Below are 27,750 nucleotides of genomic sequence, written 5' to 3'. Positions count from 1 at the left end.
TGCATTTGCACCTAATATTGAATTCCCATTGCATCTATATTTACTGTATGTCCTTAGGGTCTGCTTGTTTGTTAATACACAGCGATAATAAATATCTCGGAGGAAATGCGATAATTTACCATCAGATCACCATGTGAAAGGAAGTTGGGAGCTATTTTGGTGAAAGGGCTTCCAGTTTCTTTCTGCTGAGATCGACTCTCCTGGCTGTTGCACGTGTGTTAATCATCCCACTGGGCGATTACAGTACAGCAGAGTACAAAAATATGAACCCCTTGTGAAGTTGACAGCTTCAGGACAGTGTCTGTGACACGACAATGGAGCAGATGGGTTGCTGCGGAAGACGGTGCCATTAACTTGTTGTTTGGACACTTGTAAGAGGCCGTTTCCCTCGGAGCTGCGCAAGATTGTTTTCACATAACTGAATTGTTTGGAAGTTCAAAGCCAGAGTGTAAAGGACTCTGAAAAAGAACGCCGAGAGGATGTGGGGAATAATGGCTGCTTCCTCTGTGTATTATTGTCTGTTAAGTCAGTTAATCTGTGGGCTTCTCCGTCAGTGAAATCCCTTTCCTGATATTCTGCCCTCTGATCGCATTTTCAGTAGCTGCAGTCAGAGCAGACATGACTATATTTTGGAAAGACCTACTCGTGTGTTAATCAATACCAGGCGAGGAGTCAGTTTATTTAACCCCTAACTATGAGGTAGTAATAACATTTTTTTTGTGAAAGGCTCTGGGGGTCAGGGGTGAAAAAATCTAGATGTGAAAAGTTGAATCAAGTCATTGTATTACCCGACATGAGGATGGAAAAACAAACAGCAGGTCTCAAACAGCGGTATCATCCAAAACATCTGGGAAGATGTTCAGACATCCTGCATTCTAAACATCTGGAGGAGTTTTTTTTTGTAGTAATACGAATCAATGAAACTATTCTACAATTTTAGCTTAAACTGTGTAATTCATGTACTCCTAATATTTCCATTACAAAACATAATGTTTTACTAACAGTGATTTTACAGGTTATTACAAATCATCATATTTTTGTACCAGATTACTTTTTGAATCGTGCTCTAAGATAAACAACATTTTGTCTGCATTATTATTGTGTTTGATATGTCCTCATGATCTTATCCTCAAATAGTATTTGTTTGTAGTAGCATAGTGCCACAAGTGAAGAACAGCATGGAAGTGGCTAATGGTATAATGCTATACTGTATTCTTCAAACCGCATGGATTTCAATGCATGAAAATGTCACGTTAATGTTACTGCTCATGTTTCACATACTTACAATGTTCATGATAGCAAGGACGTATCCTTCCACAGCTTTGCTCCCATGATACTCCACCATCTTCGGGTCAGCCACCACCAGGGTTTCCACCCACTTCTCTTTGCTGACTGAGCGTTGACGAATTCTCCTCCTTCTCTGCTGGCGGTGCTCCCAGCGCTCCCGCTGTCGCTCGATGTCTTCAAGACTTTGATGGGAATCTGGAGATAGAAATAGACATTGAAAACTTTCTTTCTAAAAGGTGCCTTGCGTGTTTACAAAGCAGGTATGAGTTTTAACCTGCAACAAACAGTCTACTGTTCATCAAAGGCCTAAACCAGCTCATGGCCCCTCTGCCTTTTTTACTCTTCTTCACTAATTAACTTAAGTTGTTATTCAAAATCATTACATAACGAATGATAAATTAAAACTCTATTTGATTTCAACATGCAGCCTGCAATCTCCAAAAAATAAAAATAAAAAATAAAATCACGTATATCAATTTCTTAATAATCCTCCACAACCTGCCTGTGAGCGCTTTTATTGATGCTGTAATGTGTTAACTCTCTTATTGTTTTCTGTGACCAATAATGATGAAGATAATATATTATAGTAACTCTTAACGGTGAATTCTCTAAAAGAGCACGTGTGTTTCATCAGGCCAGTGTGGGCAACACTGGACTTAAGTATGATATTTCTGTTTTCTGGACGTTTTTCTGAATTTTTACAACAGTATATCACAATATAAACTAATATCGTGATCACGTATACATGACAGTCATCATTAACTCTTCTCCTCAGCAACCCTAACCTGTAGAATAAAGCTTAAAGGGGACCCATTATGCTCATTTCCAGCTCTATATTTTCTCTTGAGTAGCTTCTTAGTAAAAATCCTTATTAATCTCATACTGCCTGTTATGCAGCTCCTCAGTTGCTGCTCTGACTGAAGCAGGCAGCATAAACTCAGGGCAACTTAATCCCCCCCCCTCCTCCCCAGAAGCTCATTTTCATCTGATTGGCCAACTTCCAGAGTCCTGCCGAGCTGTAGCACCCAGCGCGTGTGTGAACCGCCTCATCCTCTTACCGCTGTGGAGGGTTCCTACAGCAAAACTGTCAAACTACTAAGTAACATGATTTATTAGAGGTGGCAGCTTCTCAATTGCATCTGTGCGTGTCTGAGCCCGAATCTGATCCGGAGTATGAGAGTGGACAGCATGAGCGACAAAGATTACAGCAAGACGTCTCTGTTTGATAAATATTACACTGATTACTTGCTCATTGAGTGACATAACTCTTTCAGTCATCATCTGTATATTATTTCACTGTTGATAGCTGTACGTGAGGGAAATGTGATAAAAGAGCGGCTGAAGTGGAAAACGTCTGATGTCAGCAAATACCAAAGGTAACGTTGCCTGTAAAACGATATTCTGTCGATGTCAATATGTATGTATAGTAAACCTGTACGGTCAGTTATGTCTATATTGGAGTACATTAAATACCTATAATATTACCCAAGTCAACTGCTTTGGCAGAATGAGCTGTGGAGCAGACGACTGGAGCTGAAATCAGTGTCCGTGCGTATAAATAGGTAAGTATGATTCACGCTGCTCATACTCTTCTTCCTGTGAGCACTTCCATTCACATCAGCATACGGCCAAAAAATTTAATACCTGAGTCTGATTGGTTCTTTTAAAAAAAAAAAAAGTTAAACCCACCAATTAGTGACACACCACTGCACTGATGTCAGGAAGAGATTCAGGCGGCAAAAACCTGGGCAAGTGCCAAATGAAACATTCAGAAACTCCAGACACTCCTCAAATCCACCACTCGGTGGGATGCTCAGTATTCTTTCAAGGTCAATTAAGCCGACTCAGAATTTTAAGTGGCTGAATTATGAGCGAATAAATTCCACTGTTTTTCTTCTTCTGCCCTCTGCAGATCAGCCGGAGACAGGAACAAGAACATTTTATCAGCCATCATCTTCATTCTGGTCATTCAGTGCCCTGTGCCTTATGAGAAATGCGTAAAACTCAGCATAATGTGGGCTACTTATCCTCTTGTCTGCTATTGGGCAATTTCACAGAACAAATAAAAAGTAAACTTTTTAAGTATTGTGAAACTTTTACGTGTCACTTTATATATATATATAAATGTGGTGAGAAAAAAGGAAAGAGGTGATTTACTTTTGAGTCCGCAGGTACCGTTGAGAGCTTGTTTCCCTGAGATCGGCTGTACGACTGGACTCCAGGAGGGAGGGGACGCGTGGCGTTTGTAGACGGCATGGGCCTGTGGTGCCGAGGTCTCATGGCTTGGCTTCTCCAGAGGCTGAATAAAAAACTCCTCATCAGACAACCTGAACAGTCCTGTCTGAAGAAAAGAAAGGCCACAAGTCAGTGTTCTCTTCATGCCTCTAAATATATATCAATAACTCTTAATTACGACCGTCACAGAGGAGTTGGTGAAATATTGAGTTATTTACAAAAGAAGCTCAATATTTCAAAAAACACTTATTTAATCTTTAGATATGTCATGAGGTGGAATCCCTTTTGTGCAGCAACGATTAGTCGGTTAATCAATTTGTCGATCAAAAGACTAATCAGTGATTGATTATCAATGGATCATTAAAAAATAACTTTTAATGTTAAATTTGATGGTTCCTGGTTCTTAAAATGTAATTAACTGCTTTTATTTATGTAACATTTTGGTAAATTGATTATTTGGTGTTTTAGAGACTAAATGATTAATCAATTAACCAAGATCTTAACCAGCAGATTAAGTGCAAGTTAAATAATTGGTAATTGCAGACCTACATGGCCCATGTATCCACACACAATAGAATATTTTCCCAGTACAATATTCACAAATCAAGTACAAGCCAGTAAGTTTGACCATTCACGCATCATTTTATATATTTAGAAATAAATATATTTATAACGTTTTTTCTGAATAGTTTCATATTGACAATGTTTGACTGTGACGAAGCTGCTGTACAAACTCAGCACACCCTGCAGGTGGCTCCCAGTTAAAGCCTTCAAATGAAAACAAGTGTCTTTTCTCATGAGGCAGCGTCAAGCTCCTGTCCCATGATGCTTTGCCTCGTAGGATAGTAAGAAGTTATATTTGCCTGCCTTAGCCTCACGCTGAGCTGGCTGGAAATAAAACCTGGTTAGAAATAAATATAAAAATGCATAAAATTAAGGGAAAAATCTCCATTTTATATAATATATTCAGTATTTTATCTTAGATCTTGTCTGTCTGTCTTCAGTCGCTGCTTAATGTGGTGCAGCTCCTGAGGAGAAAGCGTTGGAAGCCCACTACACAGATTTGTCCTCAGCACATAGAAACAGCCCAGTGAGCAGAATAAACAGCCTGATGTCTCACGTCTGCCGCAGAAATCCAGGGCGCGACTCAGACGGGGGAAAGATCAGATGTCACATAAATTACTGCACCCTAAACCACACTGGCACGGAGCCAAAGTCGAATTCCAGTAGCCCCCTTCTTTTTCTTTTTAGCCATCCTTGCCCTATATTTAATTCCCCACTCATCTTATACCCCTATTTATTTTTCTCCCTCAGCTGTCACAGGGTCACACTGAAGCTCAGACAGGAGGACCGCTCCTACAATATACAGCATGAACAAATACAGTGTACTACATTGGGGGAAGGTGAGTAATGAAAATTTAAAGTAACAAAGCTTCAAAGAATAGCTGCTGCACACGCCATGACAGGACGCCGTGTTGAAAGATGGGACAGACTGACATGATCAAAGAAGCTGTAGTGCCTTTGTTCTTATATCGCCACCTGAGGTAAACAGCCAAACTTACACTGCCCCAAATGGTTGCACAAAGTCAAAATCTCTATGCTGCAGAAATGCTACCGTCTCCATGTCTACCAGATAACAAGCGAAACAGAGAATCTTCAAATGTGAAATGTAAATTAAGCTCGACATGAACACGAGGAACTGAATGCTCAGACTCCTGCCTTTCTATCCGACATGTTTCGCAATGTCTAATTGTGTCGAACTGTGTGAAAAACACCAACGGACTGACGCAGTGAGCCACAGTTGAAATGAAATCACAACATGTGTAGTACTTGATTGATGATTTCACAGCATCTGCAAAACACTCGCTCGCTTCAGACATCCACCATGTGTCTGTGTTTTCACTCTTTGTTGACTTCAGATGACTTTCAAACACAGGGACAATGTAAAGAAGACATTCGCTGTTACTATCACCACACTGCACTAGAGAACATACTGTACATCGCTGTAATGTGCAGCAATGTATTTGTAGAGTTGACAGCGCTGCCTCGATGTGCCCATCTGCTGCGTAAATAACATCCTCGCGCTCTGTTTGTGTGTGTGGGCTGCGAGTCTCTGTCACGTTGTCCCTGCGCCACTCTCACCGACAAAACCTCTGAAACATTTATTTTGCCAGTGACTCCACGAGTTCTTACATTATTGTACTTTTTAAGCCCGACCCAAACCTCGCAGGAACGTGGAATCCCACCTCTTCAAGGAACACACTGTGATGGAAAGATACAATATAAACAGGAATACATAGAAATACAGTTTATTTTTAAGCAACAGCATCAATAAGGAAAAACAAAAAAACAACAAAAATTTGAGTTTCTGTCTGTGGTTCAGGAATGTAACACCACAACAAAACCTTTAGTCTGATTCCTTCAATCTGGTGCATCATGCAACTGATCAGCGTGTGTTACTGTTGGAGTGAACCCTGTTTTTGCAAGACTGAACAATTCCTTTTTTTTTTTTTTTATGTATATACACAATATTTCAAGTAAATGAGGGGAGTCGTGTTCATCTGACATTTATGATTCAGCAAAGTGTGTTTTGTAACTTCAGCAACTTAAATCTTGCTCTCCATGTGTTTTGGTTGTACAAAGGCTTCGGTTACCATGTCGATATTTGTTTTGATGCACTGAAGAATAAGATGGCAAATGCTTTTGTAAACCATTACACACGTACTTATGTCTGCACAAAAGAAAAAGAGCAGCTTTGTCCCAACAGGATTTCAGCTATTAGCTCTCTGATGCAGGACAATAGATTTATACAATGCTTAGCTTTAATGTTAAGGACACTTGAAATGTAACGACGATACTAATTGCGGTTGCTTGGATACCCTATAAATTGTGCTTGTGAAAATCAAACAGTTTCGGTCTGTAATGTATACAATGCGGGGGACTCAGCACTCCAGAAATAAAACAATTATCATTTTACATTTCTATCTACAGCAGCTCTGTGAAAGTTTTTTGTGCAAACAAGAAAGTGAAACTTCTGCTTATGTCAAAAGGACGAGATATTTTTGCTGGACGGCCAGATTTTGGCCAATGGGCTGCTATTTGCCTGCCACAGCTGCTCTGGCAAAACATTTTTGGATGATTTTTCTTTGGACGGCAGTTTAGATCTAAACTGTTAAAATTCCTAACCTCCTCAGTAATTGGTCGCAGAGGGTTGTTATGAGAGGCTGCTGCTTCACTGAGTGCACACCAAATACTCAGGATCCACAGGGGTGCGTATGATCTCCAGTGCTTCTTTATTTACACAAATCTGGCAGTAACGACCGGGGTATTTAAAGGAAATACTTATTTTTACACCGTCATTGACAGTGAAGAAGAAAGTGATGCGATGACTCATGCCACGGTGCAACATCAGGAACAATAATAGACATTAAGTGACTGATATGATGCTTTTAAATCAGAGTTTGAACACTTATCTGAATACAAGTCACAAAGCAGGTGTAATGCCCTGTTTGCATGTACTGTAAGGAGCTGATACAGTAAAGTGCCCACACTTAAGATTTCTGATTCATTTTCAAATGACAGTGATATTCTTTAAAAATTCATTAGGATCTCAAAAATAAAGCAGGTGGAAGTTAGCACTCATGCTTTAAAACATTAACACACACACTTTACCAGCTCCTTGCATAAAGGCTGGACACAGAAACAGTCAGACATTTTCCAAATAGAGAAAATCTGGGACACGCCACTCTGTCAAAAACATCTCCAAGAAAAAGACAAGAAATCATCCACAAAGACACAAAGACGCCTCAAACAATGGGAAAGGAAACTCAAGGCTCTCTCTCCCCATCAGTCCACAGTATTTATTACTCCTCCATCACAAAGATTAAAGTGTAAAATGTGTTTAATATCAAGCTAGAAAAACATAAATGCTCATCTCAACATTTGCCAATAAAAGCTTTGGATAATCTTTAGGTTTAGTGCCAAATGTTCTACAGTGCAGCCTCATAGTACTAGTCTAATTCATAAACATTGCACACAGGATTTGAGATGAAAGGATGGCTATGGGGATAAAGTGTCCACTTTTTTCATCCCTATCTGCACTCAAAAATAGTGCCAGCAACAAACAAACAAAAGAAAAAGTTTGTTCAGTTTTTATTACTAAAAAGGGCAAAATGTCATTGAGGAAAACTTCTCTTCCTCTCATGTCTGAGCTGCAGGAGCCTGAAGGACAGCAGCTGGACAACCTGAGGTCCAGCTGGGAGAAACAAAGTAAACAAACTTGCACCGTTGCTTACAAGTGATGCTCTGTTGGTAGCAGTGGTATTGAAGAGCGAGGACCACACCAGCATCTAAAACCGACTGCAATTACATTTTCAGCATTAATGCACTGTAGCTGAGCAGCTTATCAGTTTCATTAATCTGGGTGAATTGATTCTATAGGCTGAAAGGAAAGAAGTTCTCCATCTACACGATCGGAGAATTAATAGGGGGGAAACCCTACATTTTTTTCTTTTAAGCAACATCTGGCTAAAGCTGATGCAGTGCAATGCAACCTGCAATAAATCCTCCTTCCTGAAGGTCATTCAGTTATTGTTGAAAAAGTGTTGATTCAACTGTACAATCTATTTGGAGGCTGTTTTCTGTGGTTCTGCTTAATCAATGCGCGTTATGTCATGGAGTATTGAGTGTACACTGATTTTAGCACAAGGCTGAAATACAAAAACAATTTTACTTTCTGAATGCAAAGCACTGTGTAACGTAAAGACAAAGCAACCAAGGACTCTTTTAGAGTCAAACTGAAGAATGGTCATAACCGGTTACGTCAGTCACTTGACCTCAATTCACCCGATTATGTGTTTCAGATGCTTTAGAGCAGACTACAAGCAGAAAGTCCTAAAACAAGGAAGAGTGAAGCTGGCTGTGGTACAGCCCTGGCAGAGGACCACCAATGTGGATACCATGTGTCTGTGTGGGTGGGGACACTTCAAAAGGCAAATGTCTGCAAAGTATTAACAGTTAATAATTAAATAAAAATGTTGTTTTAAATTACATTTGGTCTAAAATTGGGTGAGAATAAAAGCGAGTGCGGATTAGTGCTTATGTTCTAGAGTCAAATGAAGTGACTCCTTCATTAAAGACCCTGTGGAGCTTCTGACCTGTAGTAGCGCCGCGGAGCGGGTTTTTCAAAAATGGATCCTTGTTTTGTTTGTGTTGTGCACTGCACAAGGGTGTGCGTGCATGCACACATGATACACGGCCCTGCCAATGGTTTCACACTGTTCCACTAATCAACAAGCGGCGGTAATGTGCCAAGAAACGCAGCAGTGGTAGAGCAGGGACAGGGGAAGGGACCCAATTAAAAAAAAAAAAAAAGAAAACTTGGGTCTTTATGGGGAAGGATATATATTCAACAAGTTTGTTGGACCACAGTGATACACACAATGAGTTTTGGTCCACTAACTGTCTCCATAACTGTTGTTTGTTTACTAGAAAAATTTTACCTTTAAGCGTACCTGCTCAGCACAACAGCCAGATACCCCAGTGAATCATGCTGCAGCTTAATAGGAGTCACAGTGGCTTGTGAGCCTCTCCGGGTCACCTCACCATTAGACAAGCAGGTGTTCGGACTCATCAGAGAAGATGACCTTACTCCAGCCTGCTACTGCCAGGCCTTGTTGTCTTTTGCGAAACTCAGCCACACTCTCATTGATGAAGGGCTTTTCTTTTTCTTTTCTTTTCTAGCTCTGCATGACTTCAGCCCTGCTGCCCTCGGGGGCCTTGTTTTGAACCATCCTCGCCGTGCGTCGTACCCCAGCTGCTGTTTGCCATTCTTTTTGTAGGTCACTCGATGTTATTCTACGATTGCTGAGTGACATTTGAACGAGTCGGCGGTCATCCCGGTCAGTGGAGAGTCGTTTTCACACTCTGCCGGTCTGTAGCTTTGTTGTCTCCAATGTTTGCTGCTTGACCTTGTTCTTATGAACCGCCGTCTTTGAAATTTTTATGGATGGAAGCAACCTGACGCTCGCTGTATCCCTCTATGAGTAAAGCCAGAACTGAACCCTTCTTTTCCTCACACAGAACTTTTCTTTTTCAACTCTCTTGCACAGATTTTGCCACAGAGCCGCTACTTTTCCTCGTTAAAGAAGATTTGGTTCCGGTGATCACCTAATCAGTGCCTCTTTAAGTGTAATGAGGTGTGCCTGGAATGGAAAGCTAACATACATGTAGACATACTGATTGAAGAAAATTTTATTGCGGTCTCTTACTTTTTTTTACAGAACTGTAAAAGACAAAAATGGTGCCTTTCTTGTCTTACTTACTAACTCAGGGGGAAAAGTTTATTTGCTTCCAGTCGAGAGGGAAACTGTGATATTCTCGGCTTTACAGGTTTGGTCAATAAACAGAAAACTGAAAGGAGTTGTCTCAGTGGGAATTTGGTCGATTTGAAAAAAGAAACTGCCTGATGGAAAGGTTTTCCTTTTCAAAATAAATTCAATAATCAATATTAAACAGATTACTGTACTGATAATGCTTTTTATCCATGTGGGGAACTTAATTCTGGATGTGACTGCAACCTTTGAAGTGAAACAAAGCCAGTGAAGCTTTCCAGAAAGGCAGCTTAAAGGGGAACTCTGCTGATTTAACTATCAGTCTAGGGATATGTATATGTAGAAGAAAGGTGTGTATAGCCTTTTTGTGAAATCTGATGAACTGCGATATCATTGGGTCTGAAACTCAAAAAGAAACTGGAGGTGCAGAGTTAGAAAAAGAAGTAGAGAGGTCACAAGAACAGATAACTTTGGGACAAAGTCGATGCCAAAATTCTGAAAATGTGACTTGTGTGGTTGTTTTTCTACAGCACCATCTGTACCGAATGAACCGTAGATGTACTGGAGATGCGGTTCTTCCGGGACTGACGAGGGCAGTGTAATAACCCTACAAGTGTCCCAGTCTGAGGAAGGCAGGCACATTACACAGCAACAACAGCACGTGTACTGGCAGCGGTAAGTGGGGGTGCAAGAGGTCCACTGCGACTCTCTCCTATCACCTCTAACAACTCTAACACTCTAACTAGCACTTACTATGCACTTCTCTTCCTGATCTCCTCGCATTTATTAAATAGATGTAGTGCTTGGTTCTTATGCCATTGTCTACTGCACTAAAGCTTTAGTGGTGTCCTTCACTTGTAAGTTGCTTTGGATAAGAGCTTCTGACTAATGAGTAAATGTGACGTAATGCAACGCAGCAAGACTGGTGTAAGGAGATATTTAGCATTTGACACAGAACGTCAGGGACAAGTTATACACAACCAAAACAAACAGACAAACAAACAGTGCCACAGAGCATCTCAAATGAAAGGAGGAAGCATCTCAAACTTATCTAAGCAGCTCAAAGATGAAGAAATTCAGGCACCAGGTGGCAATTCAAAATATAATGGAATATAATGCAGTAAGACTCTCAAATTCAAATGTCCCACACTGTCAACAAATCACATGCTGCTGCTCTGTTGACCGTCTCTGAATCCTGAAGTAATTTACTCCTAAAAAAGTAAGTAATCCTGAAACATTACCGAGTGGCTAACAAATGACTTGGTTTTGTGTTCAAATATCAGACCTCCTCCTCCTCCTCCTCCTCCTCCTCTTCCCTTCCGGCTCCTCCATGGTTACCAACCTGCCTACGTGTGCACGATGCCAGAGGAGAAGAAGGGACATTGTGCCGCTGTTGACACACATCAATCACAACACTGTGTGTGTGTGTGTGTGTGTGTGTGTGTGTGTGTGGGGGGAGATAATTACCACAATTCATATTCTTATTTTGTGTCTGAGACATTGTTACATCTGTGAGCCATGTCACAGCTGTTTTGACTGGTGGGGACAAATGCACATGTTCTATATATTCAGGGAGGGGGACGTATCCCCCCGCATCACTCCCAAAATCTACGCACCTATGATCAACCCTGCCTCCTCCAGATTACATTTCTCTAGTCATTGACCAGATCCAATAAGGAGAAATACTAATGTAGCATTGCAGTGATGCTGTGTGAAAGACTGAAAATTGTCTGTCGTCAGTTTAAAATGTCTGATTAAAAAGAGAACGGACACTTCCTCTCTGCTCACACACCTATGTTTAGTGGACAATCTATATGGGGTGTGCAGCTGTCTAAATGACCCTTAAGTTGTCAAACAAGTCTGAGGTCTGAACATCCACTTGAACAGATTTTGATCTTAACTCCTCATCACACGCACCTCAGCCGACACCTCTGTGCTTGACTTGGAAAAAGGCCTTTTAAAACAACTTTGAATGCACTTGTATGTAACATTAGCTAGTTTGTCGATCCACTCACCAGTCCATCGCAGGTACTTATGGCTGCGTTCCCTTTAACGGTCGCCCCGTCCCACACTTCACCTAAATAATGGCACCGGGAGGATCCAGGAGGACGGATCTGTGCCCCGTCCAGGCCACCGTACCTCCTCTCCGTCAGGAAGCCTGGAGCCAGCAGGTGTGGGTTGAGGGTGAGGTTAAAGTTCAAACTGTGGCCGCCGTGCCACAACTGGTAGAAGACTCGATCTAAGTCCACTGGACTCTCTGAGGCTTCCCGGCGCTGTACTCTGCGAGCATGGTGCAACAGGAAGTTGGACAGGAAGTGACCTCTGGCATCAACCCTAGCGGGGCGAACCACTTCATACTCTGGCAGATCCTGCAGGAATCTCTCTGTCAAAGCCGAGGTGGGGAAGAGAAGATGTGAGAGAAGAAGGGTTATTAAATCATGGGAAAGAAGAGGGTAATGAAATAATTAAGTGGTTGCAAAGCTGTAAACAAAACCAAGGAAACTCTAAACAAACCCATATGGGTGTCTCATCTGTCATCTTTATGTTTGAATACAGCTGCAGTGCTACAGGATTCTTCTCTGCTATACTCCTTTCACTTTTTACTCTCATGAGCAGCAGGTTTGATGAGGTCAGTGATTTCCTGTCACCCGGAATAGCTGAATCAGCAGCATGAAAGGCGGCGTGAGATGGACCTCCCTCTTTTTGAAACAAGGTTAGAGAAAACCTGCCTGAAGAACAGGGACCACCAGCAGCCACTGACTGTAGTGCACAGTCGTCCCACAACACACATTCAAGTGTCTCCACTTTATTGTTCAGAGGAGATTAAGTCTTGCTAAACATTGCATATGTTTTTACTTTAGGTCATCACACTGAATAATCAATGTGTGCACTTTCAGAACACCCACACACATCCAAACATCCACACTGTGTCTATATGCATGTGTATATATATATATATATATATATATATATATACTTTTTTTTTTCCAGTATAGGGTTATTCATGAATCACGTACCTAGAGGGAATAAATGTTGGTGTCAGCAGCAGCAGCAGTTTTAACCTACATGAAGATGTTTTCAAATTGCATAATGACTATTAAATTACTGCACATTAAGATGATGTTTTAGGGAGGATTTTCCATGTGATTTTTTTTTTTGTAGATTACATAACTTATTTCACCAGATTTCACCAAGAGTGCAAAGAGCTCGGAATGACGAGATAAGAGGCAAACTGATTATTTGATCTGCGAGGTACAAAGACCTGCTCCTAAACCTGCGTGAGACTGTCCTTACCTTCATCTCATTCAGGAGAAATGAGCAGAATGCAAACAATGATTTCACACAGCATTGTGACAAGGTGAGACAAGGGCTCTCTCCATCCAGCGCTGTGCTGGGTTATCTGCACAAATATTTTCAATAATACATCAGCGCAAAAAGATATCAGATGTTTCTGGCAACCAGCTGTTAAGAATACCTCACTGAATGAAGAGCTAAAAGAAAACATCATGTCGACTATTTGTAAGGACACTGACGGTGCATTCACTTTTATTCCTTAAGGCATAAAGCACTGTACGTCAGATACCACACAGGAAAATCAGTTGGATTATTACTTATAGATGAAGTTACAGCAGAAACTAAATATATGGCAATCAATCAGGGGTCATGGGCCTGGATCACTTTAAATTTTGCTCCGCTTGAGCCTCGAAAAGCCCAAATATTCCTGCAGAAAACATGGCTGCCATCAGTCAGTCAAGCATGACTGAAGATCTGGATCCAGATGGGTGGATGGATTTTAATTTTCTAAATATTTACTAAATAAAAATCTATAAGGTGTTTTATAGGGCGGATGTATGAGCTCTCTGGTTGACTTCTCGTTCCTAATGAGATGATTGATTTCATGGGAGGGGATTTCAGAACACATGAAGGATTTTGTAATAATTATCTGCAGCACCTTAATTAACAGAATACACACGAACAAGTATTTCATTTTAAATCAAAGAGACTTCATTACAGCTTTTCATTAAGCAGTTGAGCTTCTGTCACTGAAACGGATGCATCTCTACATTTGTGTCTTTTCAAGAGGACGTCTGTGTCCCACTTCTTTTCTTGTTCTTAGCAAGTTGAAAATAGACTATAGGATTTCTGTGGCAACTTCATCACCTGGAACCGTTATGCCCCGACAGGACTTTGTTTTTCTCTCAATGCCACACAGCTGATTTAGACAAGATGAGACAGAGTGCATCCAGATTCCTTGCTCTGCTCGTTTCTGTAATCTCAGGGGAGGCCTGACTTAACATCCAAACCACGTACTAAAGGGAAGACTGATAGATTGAGAGTGTAGGGACTGGAGGCGGGGGACTGCACCCTACAAGACAAGAGAGGACTCATTGATGGGATGATTATGCACCAGGCCTGACACTTTGCAAACTAGAATAGAAACCAGCTCCATAATGAGAACAATAATAATAATAATAATAATAATAATAATAATAATAATAATTCCCCCTGTCTGTTCCCAACGTGAAATTCTGCTACTTGCCCTTCTGGTGAGGTCAGAGGTCAGTGTCAGTCACAGAGCAGCAGCTGCAGCACTGTGCTGAGATTCTGGGTTTTGCTCAAGGGCACTTTAGCGAAGGCAGATGTGTCTTCAGCCTCTGATGATTCATTGGAAAGAAGGTCTCTCCGGCTACTACACCAAGCTAAACCTTGAGCTTAATTGCTGTGGTCAACCCACGGCTTTATAAACACAGGTCCCTGCTGGCCTCCCCTCGCGGGGAGGACCGCCGGCCTCCGTCTGACTTCACTGATGCAGGTCTGGAGCAAATGCGCACAACAGAAGCTGACACAGAGCCCCAGAGGACGTGGTGATACCATCAATACATGAATGCAAAGTCTTACAAGTTGTTGTTTTCAGACTCACTAACCTGGTTCGTCTGATAGTCCCAACGTTTTGCAGCTTTCCAGGAGCGTGAGCGCGATGAAGAAGTGAATGGGAGAAACTCCTCGCCAAGAGCCGCGACGCCCGCAGTGCAAACGGGTCATTTTGTCGGGACGTTATTCTACACGTTAAACATTGATTGCCTTTTCTAACACCGCGTCGACTGTCAGTTCAAATGATTTCCATCTGGGCCGGGTGCACTTTTCGTTTTTGTTGCGACCGTGCACTTAAACTGTGACAGTCCCAACAAACTTCTCCAGTTCAGGCCTGAACATGGTGCAGCTCCGCGGGGCGGGTGTGTTGCATTCTCGCGCTCTTGTTGATTTGTTCGCCCGTCGGTGTTAGCGTTTGCTTAGGAGTCGCAGTCCCCTCTGTCCTCCATCAGTCTCCTCCCGACAGCCAGTGACAGCTTAAAACTTTGCTCTGCAAACTTTCGCAGAGCCACCCCCACAGATGGGTGGACTTAAGACAATGGGCTATCTCTCAGGACGACTGGAGCTGGAGGCTTAAAGGGGAATGCTACTCCAAGAAATCGGATAAAGTGACACAGTCCAGTTGGCAGTTGTTCCTAAAGCGGAGGTCCTTCGGGTTCTCTGTGGGTCAGATGAGGACCCACTTACCCACAATATTGTTTCACTCACTGGGAGTCTGAGAAATATTTTCAAATAAGTGGTTTGAGTCTGTTCTTTATTTCCTCCTCATTGTGCTTTAAGGGTAAACAGACAAGACTTCTCCGGTGCAAACTCAAGGACAAGACCTCCGTAAAGTCTGTGCAGAAACTGTGATTGAAAGCATGAAGTTCAGTGAGGGTTCCTGATCTGAAAAACTTGTGGAAAAAGCCTGGCCCCACTCTCCTGCAGTCATGTTAGCACAATGTCTCCAACTTAAGATGCCTTTTCATTAGACAGTAAAGCAAAGTGGTTTTCATACCATCAATCACACATGAGCAGTTGTAGTAAGGTCAAATCGACATGGTCATTAAGCTCTTCAATACTGTTTCATCCTATTATTGGTGTTGATCTGCCCGAGCTTAGCGCCCCCTCTACCGGGAGAATGAAGGAAGGCGTCTGCGTATCACTTCTAGCAGCGCATGTTATGATGGCCTGTTATAAAAGTGCAGGCATTTGCTGAAACGCACACTGATATGGGTGGTGATGCTTACAGACAGGATTTTAATGCAAAACAAAAAAGTGATATGCACCAACAGAAGCAGCTGAAGATGAACCTTACAGGATCTGCTTTGGTCTCGACCTGTAAATATATCTGAAAGTTGTGTTTTTTTTTGTTTTTTTTTTTAAACTTTGAATCTCTTTAATTCCGTGCCAACTTCCAGGCTTCCTCCAACCACCATATAGCACACCCTCTGTGCTCAAATATGATTTTTTTCTCAAATTTTATCTTAATTCCTGTGTTTTATTTGGATTATTTTGAAGAAATGTTGTTGTTGGCACAGTTTTACGCACGAGCCGGTGTGCCAAGTGCCTGCCACCACAGGCCAAATGAGCTGACATGCTGCGGGAGTTAAATATGAATTCCTAGAGACCAAACACTGAGCCAGTCCAGCTGTGTCTGCTGCTGGAGTCAGGGTGCTTCATCCTCATTTCTGTGACTGGGACTATCTGCTTCTCAGTCACGTCTCATTCGACCAATCGTGGCTCAGCAGAGGAGCGACACACCTGTATAAAAGCAGACTCCAGGTCAGCTGTCATTCACAGAGGTGTGATGAAGATGAAAATCGGCTGAATGGTGATAAAGAGCCGGACACTCTTTTCGCATGGGGCGTTTGTGCTGTGTTGTGTTTTCTAGCTTGTGCGCAAAGTAGAGAGTTTGGTGTGAGCGAAGGTCCATAACTTTAAAGATGGATGAAATATTAAACTACAGCGCGGCACTGAACCGAAGTTCGCCCGGCGATGAGAAATTTAGTTTCGAAGACATCGATTTGAGCGCGGACGGCACCCCCATCCTGAGGATACTCATCTCCGTGGTTTACTCGGTAGTTTGCGCTGTGGGTCTGGTGGGGAATCTGCTCGTCTTTTTCCTCATGAGGTTACGACAAGGTCGAAAGAGATCCACGATCAACGTTTTCATCATCAACTTGGCAGTGACGGACTTCCAGTTCGTGCTGACTCTGCCCTTCTGGGCCGTGGACACCGCGCTGGACTTCAGCTGGCCGTTTGGAGACGCTATGTGCAAAATCATCCTCTCCATCACCGTGATGAACATGTACGCCAGCGTCTTCTTCCTCACCGCCATGAGCGTGACCCGCTACTGGTCGGTCGCCTCTGCCCTGAAGAAAAAAACTTACAGGAGGTCACGGTGTGTCAAGTGGGTGTGCGCGGTGCTGTGGGTGGCTGCGACGGTGGCCACGGCTCCGACAGCGATCTTCTCCGCCGTGACTGTTGTGGCTGGAGAAAAACTCTGCCTCCTCAGGTTCCCCGAAGGGCACGACTGGCTCGCCCTCTATCACATTCAGAAAATACTCATCGCCTTCATCATCCCTATGCTCATAGTCTGTGTCAACTACCTGATGCTCCTGCGCTTCGTCAGGCAGAAGAGCATGGACAGCAGCAACCCCAAACGGAGATCTAGAGTCACCAAATCTGTCGCTATAGTGGTTTTGTCTTTCTTCTTCTGCTGGATGCCAAATCACGCCATCACCTTCTGGGGCGTCTTGGTCAAATTCAACGCGGTCGACTGGGATAAAACGTATTACATGGTGCACACCTATGTGTTCCCGGTCACTGTGTGCCTGGCGCACGCAAACAGCTGTTTGAACCCGGTGCTGTACTGCCTGATGAGGCCAGAGATCAGGAAGACGCTGAGCGGTTTGATCTGGAGGGTCTCCACTCCGTCCACCAGCAAGGGCTGTGCGACGCGCTCTTTTACGCAGGGAGAGACCCAGGGAGTCGTGCCTCTCCAGATCATGGACAACGGAGAGTACACGCTTTCCATCATAGACCGTAAAGGCTTATCAAGCTCCAGAATGATCCCGTACGCCCGATGACTTCAGTCAGATCAGAAAATAGATGCTTCTTTTCTTTTCGCTCTGGCTGTCCAACTGTAAAATGATTTCATGCCGGTGTCCCAGTCTGAACGTTTTAAAGGACACTTCATACCGACACTTCACATCATGCGTTTGTCAGACTAAGTAAGGCCAGTGTAACGCAAATTGACTTGTTGATTCTCTTATTTTTTCCCCCCACTTCAAAACGCAGCAGCTGCATGGAGCTTTTCTTTTTGCACTTTGTAAGATTATGTTTATGATAGGTTTGCCAGGACTCCCAGCAAAATGTGGGATCTTAAAAAAGGACCTATGATGGATATGGAGATTCAAACAGAATCACAAGGTTGCAATATTTTCTATTTATGTACATCATGTGAAGCCTGTTCTGCAGTTGTTCACGTTGTATAATGAAAAATGCCGGTTTTGGGGGTGGGGTTGCCTAATTTCAATTTCCTACTTGTGCTAAGTGCAATTGTATGTTGACGTTAGTGAGCTCTTTCTTTATTAGCCGATGCTGCCTAAACGCTGTTAACGCTTTGCTTGTGTTATTGTCCATTAAATGAAGACGTGCAATTCAATTCAGTGCACCAAAGCGTCAGTTTCTTCCATTATCCAACTTGTCCAATTAAAATTGAACAAGGAAGTCAAGTGCCGGAAACAGAGACAGCTCGTCTTTAGGGTAACACACACACACACACACACACACACACACACACACACACACACACACACACACACACACACGTTACCGTGCATTCTTATTTATAAAGGTGGCGGGGAGAGGTGAAGGGGTCGGTTCAATATATGGTTGGAACATAACAGGTTTGGGTTGTTGCGCAGCTCAATTCAACCAAAATGAATGAGGAACGGTGCTGCCTAATAAATATAGAGGAGTAAAACACCTCAGTGATGTATAATAAACCAGACAGTTGACAAATTATAGAAAAAAAAAAACAAGATAAAGTGTAGTAGTAAGGTGTTCAGCCAAAAAGGCTTCAGTGGTTGTTAAACTGGGTTGAGAACTGGTGACTGAAGGCCACAGCATATTTTTCACATCATTTTCATCCTCATCAAACCATTGAGGTCACTAAGAGTGACTGTGTGCACATTTAACACATGGATCCATTTAACCATTTATTTTGTTCAGGAAATTCAACAAGGAACTGATGGTAGGATGGATGATTTCTTCAGTAAAACAAACAAAAGTAAATACCTTGTCATGCAAACCACAAAAATAATAAAGAAAGGGTAACTAAAGCATCTTACATTCTTAATGCATCCAAAGGGTAAAAAGGAATCTCAAACGTTCCCCAGGGTTCTGCTTATCCTGTTAACAAAGAACATAATTAAATTCAGGATACAACTTTACAACTTCTGGTTTTAAATTACATCTATTTGCGTAACTGACAATTTTCACGTCAAATAAACTCATAAATTAAGAGTCACTGAAGGTAAACATAATTTGAAAGAAAAACAATATATAATATCAAACAGAGGATGTTGGTTTCCAGCACCCTACTGGTGCGGCAGCGTGGTCTCTAACAAAGGGATCTCAGTTGTACACACCCAGTGGTTTTGTAAACTCCCCTATGCAATCTCCTCCCCTGTCCTCTGACAGGTGAATCCCCACCCGCCCAGTCTGACATGTCAGCTTGAGATTTTTGAACAATAACAGAGTACAACACAATTCAATAGAATATATACCGTCCACGACCTCCTCAGCAGCAAAGCGAAGACAGATACAGTCGGAGAGCAGCTGCTGAACGTAGCGGCGCACTTAGCAGCTAAAGAGACAGATTTCCCTCAGGACCTGGTGGAGACCAAACACAGAGCTAAAACAGTGGGAGAACTGGACGAGATCATCATGAGACGTCACGTGAATAATAATAATAAATAATAAACAATGTTAATTAAAAGTAATAATGAAGATAGAAAAAGTTGTCCCCTTGTCTTTCCACCAACAGTCACACAGTGTGACACACCTGCAGTGTGAGTGTGGTCAGTGTCAGTCCTTTTGGGGTGGCCACACTAGCTACAGATGTATGATGTTGGCTGCCAGCAGGTTTTTCCTCCAGGCAGCGGCCCCCGCTCTGCCACAGAACCTTCGGGCCGCCTTCCTCTTCCTATAGGCTCTGGTCCTGGGTACATGTAGTCCAGGCCAGAGGAACTGGCTGAACAGAAGAGGGGAGTGGAGCTGGAGCGAAGGGAGGACCAACAGCACTGGATGAGGGGCCAAGCTGTTCATTGTCTGGAGGAGGAGGAGAAGGCAGACCCCTGCTGGAGGGCTCAGGCTGCTCCTCTGGGACATTGAAGTTTAAGGGCTGTCCTTATCCCACCTGTACCAAAGACAGACCCTTTGCTGAAGAGTCTGGCCAGCACCTGGAACACACAGACAAACCCTGTTTCAGGATTTCCAGCTTTCATTAAAAGATAAATCACAGTACAGTACTCTTACCACTGAGTTCTCATTTTAATTCAAAGAGCTGGATGTTGGTTTGAGCCATCAACCTCAGGCTGGTCAGCACTGCCTCTCTAATGGCCACATAGTCTTCGAGGATGAGGGACGACCAAGTCCTTATGGTCACTCTGGACCACGTGGCCACTGGCCTCCACCAGGCGGCTGGCACTGGGCCAGTTTGCAGGGCCTGAGTTCATTTCAAGAAAACAGCTGAAAGATAATCATAGAGAGCAGTGTGTGTTGATATAGATCTGATATTCATTAGAGGAAACAGTGATAACTGAAGTAAATCTCACCTTTGGAGACTCCAACCTTGAACTGTATCCTAAAGCTGCCTCTCCTGGTATCTGGGAGGGAAGACAACTTGCTATTTGTCCAGCTCTGTCTGGCAGGTGTTGGAAGTACTTGGCACTGGCTTGAAGAAAAAGGTTTTGGACCAAAAATGAATTTTATGTTTGCATGAAATGATCATACACAACATACTTAATCACAAACTATGAGACACACGCATGTACCTGGGATGAACTATGTAAGGTGGAAACCAGCAGGCTGACCCCGCCCTTTGTCAGGGCACCTCTGTGTCTCCATATGTCATGGATGCAGACAGAGAGAGAGAGAGAGAGAGAGAGAGACAGAGAAAGGTTTCAAATGTTAATGTTGATACTTTTACTTTTTTTTTTTTTTTTTAATTCAATACACACATAAGTAAAAGTAGCTGAAACATACATGACATAAACCCTGCCATTCATGCAATGCTAATGCTAATGCGGGGGGAGGCTTTTTTTGTCCCCCCCAAAATAGCAAATATGCAGCTGTAGTTTATGCATGAAGGGAATAACCATTAGTGAATCATCAGGCTGAGAGTGCCACGTCACACTGAATGTCTTCATCAGATATCAAGCAAACAAACATACAAAAACACTGTAAATGTTCAATGAATGAAATTTTTTCTCCAATTTTTCTACCAAAACGAGTTATCATGCATGAAAACATAATATACATTACACCTCACTGTAGATAAACTCGCTGGTGGGAAGCATCTGTTAGGAAAGAATACTAAAAGATATCTGTTTGACAGATCAGACATATGTATTTAGAAAGTATTCAGGCACCCCCCCATTTTCTTATTGTTATTCTTGTGTTGAAATTATTTAATTCATTAATCAATGTAAAATGCTCATTTGTTCATCTTTGATTCAGTTTAAAAAAATATATATATATAAATAAAAACAAATACAAATCTCTTCGACATAAGCACAATTTTTCACATGCATAAACTTGAATTTCTCGGTTTTAAAGGTTTTCAAATGTTTATTTATAACTACAAACATTAGAATTATTTGTGAACATCACTTTACAAGCTCAGAATCATTTTGAGTCTAATTTGAACCCGGCCTATACACACACACGTGGGGTGGAGTCATGCGCATGACTTACCTTTTCTTGCTGGTCTGGCATCCCAATGAAAATCGTATTAAATGAAATGAAAAGCAAAGGTGGCATTTGATATTAACTACAACAGTTAGAGTTTGTTTTTAAAAACATCTGCTGCTAAACTAACATACATATATTGACACCACATTTCTAAGCATAAAGCAGGCTGTGTTAAACCTTACATAGTTTGTAGAGATTTGGTCAGTAAAGTGATACATCAGAGTTGTTACTGAGTAGTTCATTACTTCATCACTATTTCACAGTAAGTTCCTTAACAACAAATCGGAAACTGCAAGCTTCCAAACAAGTATTTTTATTATAGTATTAATAATAACATCCATGTTGTTTTCGGATGCATTAGTGATGACAACTTTAAAAAATAAATAAATAAAAACACACTAAACAGATTATCATTTTAACTCATCTTTAACGTTTTAACTATGATCTGTGAGGATGTCAGGAGTATGAATCAAACATATGTATACGGTCAGGAACCAATCAACCTGAGATCAAGAACATAGGAATTTTGTGGTGTAATTAAATTGAACTTTAACTACTTAAAGGCAGCATCAGACGGGACACAGGAACAACAGAACACACTGCTACACCGCAGTAGCCTAAATTAACATGGATGTGCCACTTAATTGTTCATATAGGCAACCTGGACATAATGTGGCTGCTCTTTTTCATTCATTGGTGGCATCTTGCCCGAATTGCCACTTCACCATCTACTATCCACGACACTGCATATATCAGGGGAAAATATAAGATTCAGTTACCAAAAAACATTTTGAAATGAAACTAGCTATGGATGAGTAAGTACATGATTATGAAAATAAACTCAACATATCCAGAGATCGTTAAACAGTGAGCTTGCTTACAGTTAGCCGAGGGACTTAACCAGTTAGCGTTAGCTTAGCATCAGGGGACTCGCCTTGATAGTTGAATAAGTAGTTTTCAACAAAGAACTCTTAGCTTCTCTCAAGTTAATGAAAACATTTCGGCGATTCTGTTTACATCAGCCATTGTAGTCTTAGGCAAGTTGTGGATTGACTCGTTGAAAATAATTTTGTCCATCGTTTAGAGGTTTTACCGACTGGCCGCAGGCACCGAGGGTAACCGGATGTAAACGCCCACGGCGTTTGACTACTTCCGCTTTCATGACGCACAGCGTGAAAAGGGCCTATGGCGGCGAGCAGAAAAACATCGAAAAATAGCGGCTAAGCGGCGGAAGGATACAAATCACAACTTCCGGTCAGGGCCACAATAAAATCAGAATGCAGATAGTGACGTGCAATGAAAAACCAGCCCAAATACCAACAATACAGTGTAACAAAACAAAGTCAGTATATTGACTATTCTCCCACTTTAATGAGGAATTAGCTGATCAGAAATGCATAAAACAAGTTTTCAACTGGACACATTACAGTTAGTGCCAATGTAGAGCAGAGGCACACAACAACAACAACAACAACAACAACAACAACACTTCATCAGTCCTATGGCATATTCCCAGGGGACACCTCAAAATGCATAATGATGGCAAACACAGCAGAGTCTGTTACACTTACATTACTTTGTTGTGGTTTAAGTGATATTTACTGCTGCCAATGAAAATGAGCCTATTTCACCCTCTGCTAATTCTAGCTGACACTGTTTAGTGTCAAAAACAACCTCATTAAAATAGTTAATTTAGTAATAGTATCCAGTCCAGCATTCATCGACAGATCCTGGGTCTGTGTACCTTCAGCCAGTTAGTTTTTTTCTGAACTTACATGGACCAGCAACAACAAAAATTCAGTTAATTTCATTCAGCGTCTAACGAGATGCAAGAGGACGACTGTTCCTGGAGACCGGCGTGATGAAGTGGAGGAGATCCGAGTATTTTTACCTACTGACCGCGGACTGCACACACTCAAGAGTGATTCACTGACGCCATCATGTTGTTTGTCGTCCGTATTTAAATCCGAAATGGCGCCAACACTGTCCAATCACCGCAAGAGGTCAGTGTATAACAGTGCGGAGCTTCCCTCTGCTCGGTTTCTATCCCTCCCCTTCCTGCTCCACCGCCTCTTACAGGTGTTTGTTTGTTCCCCACCATTGTTGTATTATTTCAACATGATATGTTTTATAATAGACCTACATCCATGTTCCCCACATCATGGTTCCACAGTTTACTTTTCTAAAGCTGTTATTCCTTTGACGCTTTGTCCCGTGGAAAGAGTGAACCAGCAAAGTGAAGTCCAGCTGCAAGTGACACAAACTCCATGAAAGAAGGTTCAAAGTTTATAAGCTGCAGCTGAAAGCCACGAACTGCAGTGGGAAGTGAAGGTAAAAGTCCAACAGCAGCTGTGTATGAAGTTCAAAATAATAATAAAATAAATAGTCACAACATTCAGAAACATATAATTCATTAATTTGAAAGCAATTTTTGCTAAAAAAGGGATTGAGTGTCACATATGTTTCTTCCTGTTAAAAGGGAGGTTTTCCTCCCTGTTGCCAGGTGCTCACTCTTTGTGGGGTTTCTTTCTATAATAAAGTAAGGTCACAACCTTACCCTGCAAAGTGCCTTGAGATAATGTATGTTATGATTTGGTGCTATAAAAATAAAATTTAATTGAAGAAAAAGGGTTGGATTCTCCTTTAAATGCACAATCCATGATTATGATATAGTGCTCCATCCTCAAAGCATCTGACATGACAGAGGGAAGCAGCTGAACTGAAGGGCAAACAGAGACTGAGCTCAGGACACCTGTGTGCAGTTAAACACCGATAACAGTTATGAATTGTGTTCATATTTTAGGGAGTTTGTTTATATATTAGCTCTCCTTAAACTGACGCTGCAGCCAGCACGTTTCTTCAACACGCGCAACCTTTACTTTGAAGAGGCCCAGTCTCTGTTTCCGGCTCTCGGCTTCCATGTTCAATTTTTATGTGAGAAGTTGGGCACATGGATGTATTATAAGAACTTCATATAATACATCCATGATTGGATAATGGAAGAAACTGACGCTTTGGTGCGCTTTATTGATTTGCATGTCATCATTTAATGGGACAATAACACACGCAGAGCGTTAACAGCGTTTAGGCGGCATCGGCTAATGAAGAAAGAGCTCACAAACGTCAACAAACACTTACACTTACACCTAAAGTGGCATTTTTCTTTATACAACGTGAAGAACTGCAGAAGAGTTATAGCCTACTTCATGCATGGACCGTAGTGGCTGATTTTTCTTCCCCCAGCAAAGTACATTAACTTTGATTTCCCTGCTTTCCTTTACAAACTGTGCTACACTGTGGGTCACATAGGCATATAGAGAATTGCCCATATTGTGAACATATAAAAGTGATTCCCATTATACAGTCTAAGCTGTGTCCAACCACCGCTCCAAGCACATTAAAAAGAGCATATTATGTATATTCTCATATAACCCGTTTTCACACTGGACTCTGGAGTTTCTCTCAAATCATTTAAAAGCAAATGTGGACATCCTGGTAGATAGAGCAGGTGCATTTCTGAAGTTGGATTGAAGAGAATATCATTGAGTTTGAATGGGCAGGTGAAATGATCCACCAACAGATGCTGGTGAATAATGATTCAGATCAATTCTAAATACATACATGTGCATGAACATGTGCTTGTTGATTACTCTTTTTGATGGTGTGGAGCCTGTTAATGTGGGCTTCGTATTCAGCAGTGGTCCTTGTCAAACACAGGGACTGCCTCAGGTGACCAGGGAAGAGGTTAATAATAGCTGCACAGGTTCCAGCTGTCACTTGGCGTTTGGCGGCGGTGCAGGTCCTCCACAGATGATGCAGGAAAACCGTGGGCGGAGGGAGACTCCTGGCTGCAGGAAGCTGCGGCTGCTGCCAGGTCTGCGTGCTAATGAGTGAGTCCCTGCCTGAATCTGTATGTGCTGTGATTGGTCCATATTGTTGATCTATGTGATCTCAATAGCAGGTGACAGCAGCTGTTTTTAGACCCATGACTTGGATAAGAGTTATCCCCCTTCAAAGACAGATACTGAATATGAATTACTTTGTGCTTAATATCATGAGCATCACTTTGAGCTGAACTAATTCAATGTGTTTTACATATATATTGATGATATTGCAGTAAATTACTTGAGATATAAGTAAAGTTGTACAAAAACTGTGTAAATTTAAATCATAACCTACATGCTACATAAAATTTGGGCGTCTTAAAGGTCCAATTACATTTTCTGACAGTTATATAAATGCTCATATATATATATATATATATACATATACAGTATATAGGAAATTATAAGGTCACTGTTAACATTGTTTACACTAACCACTTTCATTTCTATTATTAAATAATCTTGTAATCTATTTTTCTTCAGGCAAATATTTTGTATTGTCTATACTGCACCGCTTCTTTGTTCTTCAGACTTTTATAGTTATTATTTAAATACAAAATAGTTTTCATCAGTTATTTTGTCCTTAATTTACTTCATTTGAGACCAAGACTTCCATTACTGCTAATGATGTTTTGCCTCGTTATCAAGTATAAACTTGAATAAACAGAGCACAGAAATTAATCCATATTCTGTCATACGTGTCCCATTTTTGTTGTCAAATATTTTTATTGTGAAGCGTCATTTTCAAAGACAGTGTTGCCATGCTTCTTTTTGCTTTTTCTTTCGTATTACAGTTTTTTTTTTCTGTTTAATAAATTTGATTCTCTCAAGGTGAATTTCTTTGAGCCATTCTTCATCCAGAATAATAGGATACTGTTCTCTTTTTTTTTTTTTTGCAATGATAAGTCCATGCCAGGAAGCCAGTTGTTGTATATCCTGAAAGTTATTGAAATTGGGTCTCGGTCCATCTTAACATTCAATATGACAAAAAGGTGAATCTATCAATCCAGTAACTAAGTGTAGCTGTGAAGCAAATTACCTTCCTCTAAGTCACAATTTTTCACACAGGGGAGAATGTATGTCTCATCTTTACAGTCTATTTATGGCAAAATGTTCTACAGCATGCTTACATAACCTCACTTTTGTTTGTTTTTTAAATTAATTTCTGTGTTTGGTATTCTAGGATTTATTGCTGATCCTTAATTCTGTTTGTGTTGCTGCTTTCCCCTTTTGTCTTTCTGAATCTTATTACATTTGCAGCTCCAACAGTCTAATTTCCCCCTCAGAGATCAATATGTTTTCAGCAGCATTGTCAGTGGCAGATGGGAAGCATGTTTCAGTAAAGCGCTGCACTACATGGACGCCCGCCTGTGTTCATTAGTTGTAATTTATTTTGTTTAACTCGGAGAACAACAATAACAACCACTTTCAATTATTCTCATTTGACTTTAGATTACAGATGTCCTTGAGAGCCTGAACAAAACCTGCAGCTCTGATCTGCAGCTGGCCGCCCAAACGCCTTTGTGTTTGGAGGCAATTTACTTTCTAATTGTCTAAATTAGGACACGACCCATATGGCAAAGCTGTCAGTTTAATTCTGTACAGAAATCGGACTTTTATTTGGTTAAATTTCACACACTGAAGTGTTTAAGCCGACATGCAAAAGCTCTGTTGCTGTTAATATTTTAGAGTCAGGAACATTCAGAAACCTTTTTTTTTTTTCAAGAGATGGTTTTAGCTGTCTGCAGTTATAGGAGTCAATTCAAAGACGTCCACTGAGTTAATATTGTTTACCACAGTTAAATGGATATCTATAGTGACAGGGGTAAGAGTTATTGTCATCCCCTCTGATTGTCCGCTCATTAACGGTGGATAAAGTGTAATCAAAGTGCCTAAAGGTTTCTCTGAGGACTTGCTGGAGAGGTTGAGAGATACCATAAGAGAAACGCTGCCCCCTGCAGGTAGATGGAGACCATCACAGGACTCATTTGCAAACATTTTACTCATCAAATGTTTCTAACAATGATTAAAGGTTAATACATAATTTATCAATGCTTTACAGACCAGTTATAAACTAATAATAAGAACTAATTTTTGTGTTGATGGGTTGTGGAAAATCATCATCAACACCACACTGGTCTTTTTATTGAACTCTTTAAATCATTAGGGAGACCCCT

The 27,750-nt window shown here is 41.5% G+C and overlaps 2 protein-coding genes and 1 long non-coding RNA gene across 3 annotated transcripts in view; 1 reads left to right on the top strand and 2 right to left on the bottom strand.

Moving 5' to 3' along the window:
* adamts7 (a disintegrin-like and metallopeptidase (reprolysin type) with thrombospondin type 1 motif, 7) overlaps window positions 1-15,208 on the bottom strand; it is a 62,089-nt gene extending 46,881 nt beyond the window's left edge. The window contains exons 1-4 of the mRNA XM_023426714.2: window positions 14,780-15,208; window positions 11,870-12,237; window positions 3,445-3,628; window positions 1,286-1,482 (exon numbers count right to left, since the gene is read on the bottom strand). Of these exons, the coding sequence (XP_023282482.1) occupies window positions 1,286-1,482; window positions 3,445-3,628; window positions 11,870-12,237; window positions 14,780-14,897 (867 nt within the window). The 5' untranslated portion in view covers window positions 14,898-15,208. The remainder of the gene's footprint in view (window positions 1-1,285; window positions 1,483-3,444; window positions 3,629-11,869; window positions 12,238-14,779) is intronic.
* A 1,320-nt stretch (window positions 15,209-16,528) lies between these two features.
* Window positions 16,529-18,361, top strand: LOC111670135 (relaxin-3 receptor 1-like). Its single transcript, XM_023426731.1, has one exon. It carries the CDS (start codon window positions 16,652-16,654, stop codon window positions 17,795-17,797), a length of 1,146 nt encoding a protein of 381 aa, XP_023282499.1. The 5' UTR covers window positions 16,529-16,651; the 3' UTR covers window positions 17,798-18,361.
* Window positions 18,362-18,918: 557 nt separating this feature from the next.
* Window positions 18,919-20,457, bottom strand: LOC147817930 (uncharacterized). The gene is made up of 2 exons (XR_015438484.1): window positions 20,253-20,457; window positions 18,919-20,176 (listed from the first exon to the last, which is right to left on the bottom strand). It is a non-coding gene; the product is annotated as an uncharacterized LOC147817930 (long non-coding RNA).
* Window positions 20,458-27,750: the final 7,293 nt, after the last annotated feature.

This window comes from Seriola lalandi, unplaced genomic scaffold, assembly GCF_002814215.2.
Source record: "Seriola lalandi dorsalis isolate HSWRI2012SDOR001 ecotype SW California unplaced genomic scaffold, Sedor1 jcf7180002054835, whole genome shotgun sequence".
NCBI classification, from domain to species: Eukaryota; Metazoa; Chordata; class Actinopteri; order Carangiformes; family Carangidae; genus Seriola; species Seriola lalandi.
Note: the sequence above shows the minus strand (reverse complement) of the source record. Positions and strands in the feature narration are given on the sequence as shown.

Excerpts from the sequence above, each read along its gene's own strand:
- LOC111670135 (XM_023426731.1), top strand. The coding sequence starts at position 16,652 with ATGGATGAAATATTAAACTACAGCGCGGCACTGAACCGAAGTTCGCCC.